Source organism: Pseudopipra pipra, chromosome 6, assembly GCF_036250125.1.
Source record: "Pseudopipra pipra isolate bDixPip1 chromosome 6, bDixPip1.hap1, whole genome shotgun sequence".
Taxonomy (NCBI): Eukaryota; Metazoa; Chordata; class Aves; order Passeriformes; family Pipridae; genus Pseudopipra; species Pseudopipra pipra.
Genome location: NC_087554.1, coordinates 7,955,173 through 7,966,603, shown reverse-complemented (window position 1 = coordinate 7,966,603; position 11,431 = coordinate 7,955,173). Strand labels below are relative to the sequence as shown.

Below are 11,431 nucleotides of genomic sequence, written 5' to 3'. Positions count from 1 at the left end.
TTCCCGTCCCCTTCCCGGAGCCGTTTCCCGCGCGCGCTCCCGAGCGGGGCGGGGCCTCTGCGCGCGCAGGCGGGCGGGTCACGTGACGGGGCGGCGGGAGCGTCCGAACGGCCGGGACGGGATCGGGATCGGGACCGGGATCGGGATCGGGGTGAGACGGGCGGGGCCCGCCGGGCGGTCGCGGGGCTCCCCCGGGGCCTCCCCGGTGCCGGGAGCGGCCGGTCCAGCGCCGGCCCAGGGCGGGCTGAGGGGAGCGGGGCGGGAGCGGAGGGGCCGTGAGGGGATCGAACAAAGGGCCGGGACCGGCTCGGCGGGGGGACACGGCGGGGACACCGGGGAGCCACAGACCGCGGGCTGGCACCGGGCAGGGGCCGCTGGCTCCGGGGGCGGCGGGAACCGTGGAGTCCCGGAAGGGTCGGGTGGGAAGGGACCTTAAAGATCATCCAGTCCCACCCCCGGCCGTGGGCAGGGACACCTTCCACCAGCCCGGGTGGCTCCAAGCTCCGTCCAACCTGGCCTTGGACACTTCCAGGGAGCCGGGGGCAGCCACAGCTTCTCTGGGCAACCTGTGCCAGGGCCTCACCGCCCTCACAGCCAGGAATTCCTTCCCATTATCCAGTGTAAATTTCCCCTCTGCCGGTTGGAATTCATCCCCCCGCTGTCCTGTCACTACAATATCCAAACTCTGTGCTGTATCCAAAATGTGTGAGTTCCCTTATTTCCTTCAGTTTCCCGTGGCAGCTCGTGCCTCCCATCCTGCTCAGCATTCCCGAGGGTGGGACAGATCCTCTGCAGGGTCTGGAGCCCCTTCCAGCCCTTCCCAAGGTGTTGGTGGCTGTCCCGAGGGCGGCTCTGGGGCACAGCCCAGCCACGACAGCTGGTGCCAGTTCGGAGGGCTTTTCCAGCCCGAATAATTCCATGATTCTGACTCGTGTGACCTCACGAGCTCTTCCTGAAACGGGATCCTGAGATGTTTGGTCCCTTCCAGGGGGTCCTGGCCCCTCGCTGCCATGGCCATGCAGATGCAGCTGGAGGCCAGCGCGGACACGTCGGCAGAGGAGGAGAGCTTTGGGCCACAGCTCATATCCAGGCTGGAGGTAGGAGAGCACTTGCCTCTGGAGTAAGTTTTCCAGAGATCTGCTGGTCTTTTTTGTAGAATCCCAGGCTGGTTTGGGTTGGGAGGGACTTTAAAGCCCCTCCAGTACTACCCCCCTGCCATGGGCAGGGACACCTTCCACTAGCCCAGGTTGCTCCAAGCCCTGTCCAACCTGGCCTTGGACACTTCCAGGGATGGGGCAGCCACAGCTTCTCTGGGCAACCTGTGCCAGGGCCTCCCCACCTTCACAGGGAAGAATTCCTTCACAATATCCCATCTAAACCTTTTTCTTTGAAAGCAAGGTGTATCTGAAAACTCTTGCTGAATTCTTACTTGTGTTCTGTCAAAAAAAAAAAACCAAAACAATCGAAAATAATCAAAATTTGTCCCTTTTTCCCCCTCCCTCCCAGCAATGTGGTATAAATGCCAATGATGTGAAGAAGCTGGAGGAGGCTGGATTTCACACCGTGGAGGCCGTGGCTTATGCACCAAAGAAGGAGCTGCTGAACATCAAAGGCATCAGCGAAGCCAAAGCTGACAAAATCCTGGTAAGGATGTTATGGAACATTGACCCAAGATGTTCCACAAGCTTCCTTCTACTGGCTTGAAGAGTTCTGGTGGATTTGGAAGGTCTTCAAAGGGCAGTAAAGGTGGTTAGAGGTGTGACATGGCTTCTGATGAGAAGGGACAAAACCCACCAGGACGGAACTGAGCTGGAAGGGTGGGGGGCAGGAGGAAGATATTTCCATAAAACACACAAAGTGGATGTTGGAGCTTTTTCCTGGAGCACAATTTCAGTTCTGTTCAGAGGTACCAGCTAGTGCCCAGTCTGTAAAATAAAATGTGCATGGAATGATACATGTGCTTCTCCACAAAGCAAGAAATATTAATTACTGGGAGTTAATGAACAGGGTGAGCTCTCCTGGCACTGCTCTGTTTGGTTTTCCCTCAGGCTGAGGCAGCCAAACTGGTTCCCATGGGTTTCACCACGGCCACGGAATTCCACCAGCGGAGGTCGGAGATCATCCAGATCACCACTGGCTCCAAGGAACTGGACAAACTGCTTCAGGGTAATCACTTTATTGCTCTTCACTGCTTAACCTCCATTATTGGGGTGGGCTTTTTACTGTGAACATGATCCTTGCACAAAATCACACAGAACAAGTTGTGGTTAAGTGAAAAATCTCCTCAAGTCCTGCTCTTGTATAATTGATTTCATTTTAGAAGCTGCAGAAATAGTTTTTAAGCCTTTTAGTCACAATGCAAGATCCAGAGCTGTCCGTTTTGGGATGTTTCTGGTTTATTCTAGTCCGTGACGTATTTCAAGAAAGCAAAATTGGATATCACCATCTCACCATTCTTCTGGTAATCCAAAAATAAACCAAATAATTTCATCTCTGCAGCATCTTCAAAAACACACCTCAGCTTTTTATCTATAACATGAACAAACCTCAGGATGACAATGAGTTTTCCCAATTAATTTTGAAACTTTTGGGCAAATTAAGTGTTTGACTGAGTCTCTGTAGTTGCAATGTTTTTGCATGTGGTTTTTGTTTGTAATTTTTATTGTTATTTATTATTATTATTCTCTTCCCTTCAGGGGGAATAGAAACAGGGTCCATAACAGAGTTATTTGGGGAGTTCCGTACTGGGAAGACACAGCTGTGTCACACACTGGCAGTCACCTGTCAGGTGAGTGGGTCACCTCATTGCAATCCAATGTACAGACACCACAGCATTTGGGAATTTGCTAATTTGGGCACTTTTCTTGGCTTTCTTAGTGTTTATTGCTTTCTAGAGGTTGCTGTTTGTTACAGCCTGGCCCAGAAGCTCCAAGCTTTAGCAGGTGTACTCTTTAATTTCAGACTTCAAGAGATTTTAGTATTCCATAAAATATTAGAGGCTTGGACTTAATTTGGTAATTTAGTTGACTCCCTAAACCTACCAGCTCAAAGCTGAGCACCTGCCCTGTTATGTGGAATCATGGAATCTTGGAATGGTTTGGGTTGGAAGGGACCTCAAAGCCCATCCACTTCCATGGGCAGAGACACCTTCCACTAGCCCAGGTTGCTCCAAGCCTCATCCAACCTGGCCTTGGACACTCCCAGGGATGGGGCAGCCACAGCTTCTCTGGGCAACCTGTGCCAGGGCCTCCCCACCCTCACAGGGAAGAATTCCTTCCCAATATCCAATCTATCCCTCCCCCTTGTCCTGGCACTCCAGGGTACCAGAAGGAAGGTGTTGGAGATCAGAACCAGTAATCTTTCCTTTTGTTTTTCCCAGCTAAGTGGGACTTTAGTCACAGTAACTTGGGATGTTACCTATGGTGTTATGTATGATATCAGTGAGGGCATAAGGCCACCTCTGGTGTGTTTATGGACACTTCATTCCATGTTCCTTCATTCCCTTCTCCTTTAGCTCCCCATTGACCGCGGTGGTGGAGAGGGAAAAGCCATGTACATCGACACAGAGGGGACCTTCCGTCCGGAGCGGCTCCTGGCTGTGGCTGAAAGGTCTGTGAGGGGAAGAAAGGAATATATCTCCTCACAGCTTAGCTGGAAGACATTTTACACAGGCCCTGGAGGTTGACTTGACAGATGTTCACTCTGGAAACATCTGCTGTTGCTGTTCCTTTCCCGCCTCTGCCGCCCTCTCCCCACAGCTCTCGTGTTGTTGTCCCTCAGCAGGAAGTGATTTCCCTCATTTTTTGCTACTGGAAGGGCATGTGAGCTTCCCAAGCAGCTGGGGACAGTACCAGATCCTGCCAGCTATCTTGGAAGGGAATTTGGTCTAATCCTGCTGGTTTTTCCTGCAGCAAGGAGAGCTCCCACCAGTGGATATTTGGCAACAAACACCTCTGGATGACACTGATAACACTTGATACTGATGAGAAAGGGAAATGATGTTTGCAGCAGTCATAGGTGTGTCTGTGCTGCTGTATACAGAGAGTACTTGGAATCATGGAATTGTTCAGGTTGGAAAAGCCCTCTACGATCCAGCCACTGCCCAGCACTGCCAAGGCCACCACTAACCCATGTCCCCAAGTGCCACATCCACAGGGCTTTACATTCCTCCAGGGATGGGGACTCCTCCACTGCCCTGGGGAGCCTGTGCCAGGGCTGGGCAGCCTTTCCATTAATAAATGTCCCAATATCCAACCTGAACCTCCCTTGGTATCACTTGAAGCTGTTTCCTCTCATCTCTTTACAATGGTTCCAATTATTCTGTTCTCTTTTCATCCCCACGTGTTGCATTTTTTCCCTCTGTTTTTCTCTCTCCCGGGAACGTGAGTTTTTATTCCAGCCTTTAGGCAAAGCTGCAGGATAGCTCCTATGGAGGAAGTTGTCACTTAGAGGTTTCTATCTTTTATTTCCCCTGGTGTTTCCCCAGGTATGGCCTGTCTGGCAGCGACGTCCTGGACAACGTGGCCTATGCCCGGGGCTTCAACACCGACCACCAGACCCAGCTGCTGTATCAGGCCTCGGCCATGATGGCTGAGTCACGGTAAGAGCTCTGATGTCATGGATCCTGTTCCCAAATTGGGTTATCCTTAGGCTTATCCAGGTGACAAGCTCTGTGGGCAGTCAGTGATCAGCAACACCTCTGGCTGCTGGAATTCGGGGCGACAGTGACTGGCTCGGCCCGATGTCACTGTACAAGGACAGTAAATTGTCCCTCAGTGCCAGCCTGAGAAACAACTTTAAAGCTCGGTTTATATAACTGTTTTTAGAAATAACGTTGATTTTTTCCAAGCTCCCAGAAAATCTGGGACTGGAAGTAAGATTTACACAGCCTTAGAGGGAATGTGATGGTGGAACAGGGTGTGTAGGAACCTGTCCACAGGTACCTGTGCTGTCCAAACAGGACGTTTGTATCACCACAGTGAATCTAATTTTTTAACCACGCAGGAGTTTCTTTGGGTTTGCTGGGGTTTCTTGTGTGGGGAGGAGCTGCCACCCCACCTGGAGCAGCATCCCAGCTCTCCAGGCACCAGCACGCTCCCGTGGAGGCGTTGGCCGTGCTTGGCAGTGCTGCTGACCCCGAGTGCCTTTGGCAGGTACGCGCTGCTGATCGTGGACAGCGCCACGGCCCTGTACCGCACGGATTACTCGGGAAGGGGGGAGCTCTCCGCCAGGCAGATGCACCTGGCCAGGTTCCTGCGGATGCTGCTGCGCCTGGCAGATGAGGTAACACAGTGCTGCTTCATTCCCCAGGTAGAACTCCTTGCTTTCCTCATGAATCCCAGCAATTTGATGCAAAGGGCTTTGTGGCTCAATCTCCGCTTCCCTTGGTTTGGAGGGGCTCGATCCCCCAGTTATGGACAGCAGGGGTGCACCTGGCTCTGTTTCCCCCCATTCTGTTCAGACTGTGGGGAATAGCTGGGTTCTGGTTGTTTGCCCCTGCAGTTCGGCGTGGCCGTCGTCATCACCAACCAGGTGGTGGCACAGGTGGACGGAGCCGCCATGTTCGCTGCGGATCCCAAAAAACCCATCGGAGGGAATATCATCGCTCATGCTTCCACCACCAGGTGAGAGGAGAGATGGTCGCCTCCCAGGAGCCTGACTTGGGGTTTATGGAATTGGCTAAGTAGCTTTTTAATTCTGGGGTTTACATAGTCTGTCTGTGGCAGGTCCAGCCTGTGCTTTGATTTAGTGCCACTCTGAGTCCTCAGGGAAATGAACGTTTTGGGAATGTTCCTACAGTTCTCCATAGTGCTTTACGGATTATGATGATTTTCTGGAAGTAGGCTGTGCACCCTGACCTGTTTCCTTCCCTCTCCCTGTCAGACTGTACCTGCGGAAAGGCCGGGGAGAGACCAGGATCTGTAAAATCTACGACTCTCCGTGTCTTCCCGAGGCTGAGGCCATGTTTGCTATCAATGCCGACGGAGTGGGAGATGCTAAGGACTGAAAAGTGCTTTTTTCCCCCTGAGTCCCAAGACTATGTCCATGAGGGGCTCCTTTCTGTGTGGCACCTTACAGATACTCCCCAACGCAGCTGGCAGAGGAACCTGTTGTGTGTCGGGATGTGTCCATCAGGACACCTGGAAGGGTTGGGAAGAGATCTCCCACTGGGCTGCAGTCACAGATCGGATCCGTGTGGTGCCTTGTGAACATTCCCAGAGGACCACACCCTTTGTGTTTTCCTGGGTTCCACCACGCACGTGGGGCAGTAAAATCCATGTGGTCACAGTTCTGAACTTGGTGAATTTGAACTAAAGTTGGTGGGTTTGTCCAATAAGAAAAGTGGTGATTTATAAAACCAAGCAGAGTGGTATTCCACACTAGGGATTTGGGATTGGTGATGATCCCAGTCCATAATCTTTCTGTTCATTTTCTTTTGTATGCTGCAACCTGCTGAGCTGGGGGAATGTTCAGTTACGTTTCAGTTTAATTTTTTGTATTTCATTAATTCTCCATGGAAATCTGCTTTTAATAAAAAGGACCATGAGGATACTGATGACATCACAGGTTCCTAGGATTCAGGCAGATGTTCATGTAGACCAAGGATTTTTTTGGATGGAAGCAGCTGCACCAATCCCCAAGGATCTCAATCTGGGTTTTTCTTTTCTCCTAATTGTCCTTGGTTTGGAGGTGCAGTGCAGCCATGCCCTATATATCTCTTTTAAGAGTTTTTGGGGCTAAAAAAGTTCTTTTGTATTCTGCAATATGTATATATCTTGATTAAAGAGAATAATATAATATTGATTTGGTTTCAATTTGTTCATTTGAGTTGGTTAATTAAAGCGAATCATTGATAAGGGAGTGTGCTTCCTTGCAGCTTTCAGCTGGGAAAACCTGGGATAACTTAGAGGGGACAGAGGTGACATTTTCAGCTGAAACCCCCCCGCCACGGTTCTTATAGCCCGCGGCCCGCGCAGCCCCGCCCCCCGTGCCAGCCCAGCCAATCCCGGCCCCGCCCTCCCCGCCCCCGAGAACGCCGCATGCCCCGCAGAGCCCCGCTCCCGGGGCCGCTCCCGCCCGCTCCCCGCCTCCCTCTTCTCCCAGGAGAGCTCCCGGCCGGGCCGTGACCGCGGAGCTCCCACCGCCCTTCCCCGGCCCCAGCAGCGCCCGCCGGGGCTGCGGCGGCAGCGGGAGCCGCGCTGAGGGAACGGGGGCGGGGCCGCGCCGAGGGGCGGGGCCGGGCTGAGCGGGCGGGGCGGGGCCGCAGGGACGGGCGGGCTGGGATTGGGCGGAGGCGCTCGATGCTGATTGGGCAGCGCTGCCGGCCCGCGGTATAAAGGGCCAGCGGGGCAGGTGCGGGCGGTTGTGTGTGAGGGCTGAGGGTGCGGCCCCGCTGCTGCCCGGGCTGCGGAGGGGAGAGCGCCTTGGCCGCTGGGTTTGTGGACGGGGGCAGCTGGGGGGCGTTTAGGGGCGCGTTGTGCTGGGCAGCGGGGACCGGGTGAGCCCGGGGGGAGCCGTGGCAGGGCTGCGGGGCTGGTGCTCTCTGGGTGTCTCAGGGTTTGCCTCGGAATCCCAAAGCCTTTCCCCGTGCAGGGTTAGGAGGCAAAGACTAGTCTTAGTTTCTTGGTGCTGCATTAATGCTTTTTGCTCCTTCTCTGTGCAGTTGTGCCCTCCCTGGGGCTCAGCTCAGGTCCGTGCCCAGCGGCTGGTGGAGTGTGGCGAGTTGTGCTTCCTGCCGGGCGGGAGCTGCCTTGGGAAGCTGCTCTGTCCCCACGGCTGTGCCGAGCTGGGAGCTTGGACAGGGAAGGGCAGGGCCCGTCCTGCCGGTGAGAATTGGGTTGGGCTGGGGGAGGATGGAATGGAGTGTGTGCCTGTTAACTCCACGGAGAGCCAAAAGCTGGGAGGGACCCTGAGCAGGTTTGGTGCCATGAGAGCAGCTTCAAAAGACCTTGAGTGTTGGAGAAATATCCAGGAGAACTGGTTTCCTTTTTGCAAGGACAGGGGGGTTGCTGTGCTCTCTAGCAAAAAAAGGTTTCCTTGCTCTCTCAGCAGGATGTCGAGTGCCACTGTGTCCCTGAGGTCACCCTTTCTCCCGCTGGGAGAGCACGAGGCAGATGGAAAGGATCCCCAGACATCTACAGGAACAAGGAACTTGTATGACTCCAGCTTGCCTACAGCAGTTGTAGGATGGACTTTCAAAGTACCATTGGGAACGTGCCAGCACTCTCCTACTGGAGTTTTTTTATGCTGTATTTGAACAGAAAGAGTAAAACTAAAGTCAGGTCTGTTCTGGAGTGTGTTACACTTGTCCTTCCCTCTGTTTATTTTCTGTTCTGGAAAGCACAGTCTGGTTCCTGGGCACTTCTTATTAAATGATACTATGAAAATAATTTTGTGCTGAAAGGGGAAAGGAGCTGTCTGTGAAAGTTCAAATGTCCATGATAAAAGCTTTATGTTTTTTCAGTCAGTAAGCTCTTAAAATACCTTAGTGTATAGGAATGCCTGGCTTCTAAAACTCACCAGCTGAGTCTTAGAAGTTTCTCTGAAGAGCTGATTTCAGGCAGCAGAATTGGCCTTCTTTCAGGGGGAACTCAGGAAATTGTGTTTGCCAAGAGCCTCCAGGAGGATTTCCAGCTTTTGGGGCTCTCTTTTAACTATTTTTCTCATCACTGTAGCTGGGACTATCACCTGCCCTACAGGGGGAACAGCCCACAAAGTTCACTTGCAAGGATGCCATTAAATGAAAGTCCCTTGTCAGGGGGGTCACTGCACACCTTGGCCTTTCTTTGCCCTCTGCACCAAAGATGCTTCCAACAGTTCTGAGAGATCTGGCAGACCCAGAGCTCTCCTCAGGGAAGGCTTCAGCTGCTTAAAGGCTGCCCTTGCACCACCTATCCAAGGCAGCAAATTCTTACAGGCTCTTCTTAAAAGTTGGCATAACAGTCTTACCACACATCCAGAGGGAGCAATCCAGAGTCCAGCCCGTCCCACCATTCCCAGGAAGGTAGTTCATGGGCTGTCTGGGGCTCAGGGAGGAGTCACATGGCTTCTTTTCTTCCTTCCCACTTTCCAGATTTCCTCCTGCAAAAGCAAAGGTTTCTTGGCTTTCCTTGCTCAAGGAGATGCAGCAAAGGCCATCTTTTCAATCTAATACTGGAAACCACTCGAGGTTGTCATTTAAGGGGGTTCTCTCAGGTCCTGCACTAATCAATCACCTTGGCCATTGGTTTTCTTGGCAAGTTCTTGCCTTCACATTCTTCAAGCAAACCTAGATGGGCAAATTCAGCTGTTACTGCAACCAGTGCAGCTTAGCTTCCTAATTTTAAAGGATACTGGGTTTGCCTTACCAGCAGAGATCCCACATTAGGGGTCATACCTACAGGTTCTGCACTCTTCCACTCTCCTGGAAGTCCACTGGCCCACACCACAGGAACAACTGCAGCTGCCACTTCAGTCAGGACCTTGCTGCTGACAGGAGTTATTCCCTGCACAACAAGAGCTGCTGCTTTGACACATTTAGTTTCAGCAATTACAGTTTCAATAGCCCCAATTTTCAATTTCATTTCTTCCTCAACCTTTCCACTTAATCTCTTCCTAGCACAGGTTTGGGTGAGTTTGGCAAATAAACAAACTGAGGAATTACCCAATGTTTTCCCAGTTTAACCCCTGTCACACCAATCACCTTAACAGTGCCAGTCCTTCATTCTCCCTCTATTGTGTTAAGGACTGAGGAAGTTGGACCTGTGTCTGACCAGGACATGTGCAAACCAAATGCTGGGGACTGGAACACACACCTTGCACTCCTGCAGCTCTCACCATTACATTCCAGAGGAAACAGCCAATTGGACCATCACTGCCCATTTCTTAATCCCAATCCCACACTTCTTTGGCACTTGGAGCACCACTTTTATCACCCAGTTACAGCCCATTAGAGAGCTCCATGTCTAGCATGGATAGGGACACCTGGGATACTGTCAGGAATGCCTGAATCCATTGCAGGGACCTTGCTTTGAACTCCCCAGGGCCGGGCACCCCGAGGATCTCCCTGAATAATCCTTTCGGTGCGCGCTGGAGTCCTCGGGGTGCCCCAACCCGGGGGGCACCAACAGCACTGTCCCTCCAGGGGGCCCAATTTGGTCCTAAACTGCAGGGGGATCTTGCCTGTGTCCCAGACTGGTCCGGGGATCTGAGGCCCTTCCCGAGAAAATCTCGGTGCCGGCGTGAAGGGCCAGAGATCCCTTGGAGCCACGGGAGAGCAGGCACAGAGTCCCTCCTGGGGGCCAATTCTGCTGCCAGAAATCAGCTCTTCAAAGAAGCCTCTAAGACTCAGCTGGTGACTTTTAGAAGCCAGAATTCCTTGCTTACAACACCCTGCCATGATCCCAGCCTGCTGGGTGTCCTGGCAATCCGCTCCCAAAGGGCACACAGAGGTGCCTCCACTGCAGCTGATGGGAGGGGTCAGCATTACAGGAGGGCTCATTTTCCCTCCCTGCATTCCTGTTCCACATTCAGGACATTCCCAACACCTGTTACCATAAACACAAACCCTTATAAGGTCTCTGAGTGGCTCCATCGGGGGTCTCTGGTGGTCACCTGGGCCTGGAGCCCCCAAAGTTCTTGAAGTTGTCAATTTCAAGTCAGTTCACCCGGTCGGTGCTGCTTGGCTGCTGCCTCAGTTCCCTCCTTCATTGTTTCTTTAGAAAAGCAGCAAATTGCTTCTTGACAGAAAAGGAGCAAAAAGCATTAATTCAGCACCAAGAAACTAAGTGAGACCAGTCTTTGCCTAATAACCCCGCACAGGGAGAGTCTTTGGGATTCCGAGGCAAACCCTGAGACACCCAGAGGGCAACAGCCCCGCAGCCCTGCCACGGCAGGTTACCCGGGGTTACACGGCAGGTAACGGGCTTACCCGGCCCCCGCTGCCCAGCACAACGCGCACCTAAACGCCCCCCGGCTCCCCCGGTCCATAACCCAGCGGCCAAGGCGCTCTCCCCTCCGCAGCCCGGGCAGCAGCGGGGCCGCACCCTCAGCCCTCACACACAACCGCCCACACCCCCCCCGCCGGCCCTTTATACCGCGGGCCGGCAGCGTTGCCCAATCAGCATCGAGCGCCTCCGCCCAATCCCAGCCCGCCCGGCCCTGCGGCCCCGCCCCGCCCGCTCAGCCCGGCCCCGCCCCTCGGCGCGGCCCCGCCCCCCGCTCCCTCAGGCGGCTCCGTGCCGGGGCAGCCCCTGCTCGGGGCAGCCCGTGCTCGGTTTAGCCCCGCTCCGTGCCCGGGCCGCCCCCACCGCGGCCCCGCCGCCTCCTCCGGCCTTTCCCCGTACCCCGCTCCCCGGTGCAGCCCAGCCCGGGGACCTCCGGCACGTCGCCGCTCCTCCCCGGGCTCACCGCGAACCCCTCCCGGGGCTGCCCCCGCGCCGCTGCCGGCACC

At 54.0% G+C, this 11,431-nt stretch overlaps 1 protein-coding gene and 1 long non-coding RNA gene across 3 annotated transcripts; both read left to right on the top strand.

Annotated features, from left to right (window-relative positions):
- Positions 1-96: 96 nt before the first annotated feature.
- RAD51 (RAD51 recombinase) lies at positions 97-6,804 on the top strand. 2 transcript variants are annotated; one of them, XM_064660017.1, is made up of 10 exons: positions 97-151; positions 989-1,097; positions 1,507-1,644; positions 2,049-2,166; positions 2,697-2,788; positions 3,515-3,609; positions 4,487-4,600; positions 5,154-5,283; positions 5,503-5,624; positions 5,884-6,804. In XM_064660017.1, the coding sequence occupies exons 2-10, from the start codon at positions 1,011-1,013 to the stop codon at positions 6,005-6,007; spliced, it is 1,020 nt and encodes a 339-aa protein (XP_064516087.1). In that variant the 5' UTR covers positions 97-151; positions 989-1,010; the 3' UTR covers positions 6,008-6,804. The 2 variants fall into 2 exon arrangements, with proteins under 2 accessions (XP_064516087.1, XP_064516086.1); XM_064660016.1 differs by lacking the exon at positions 97-151 and having other exon boundaries at positions 971-1,097.
- Positions 6,805-7,337: 533 nt separating this feature from the next.
- Positions 7,338-8,299, top strand: LOC135416722 (uncharacterized). Its single transcript, XR_010431687.1, has 2 exons — positions 7,338-7,435; positions 7,664-8,299. It is a non-coding gene; the product is annotated as an uncharacterized LOC135416722 (long non-coding RNA).
- Positions 8,300-11,431: the final 3,132 nt, after the last annotated feature.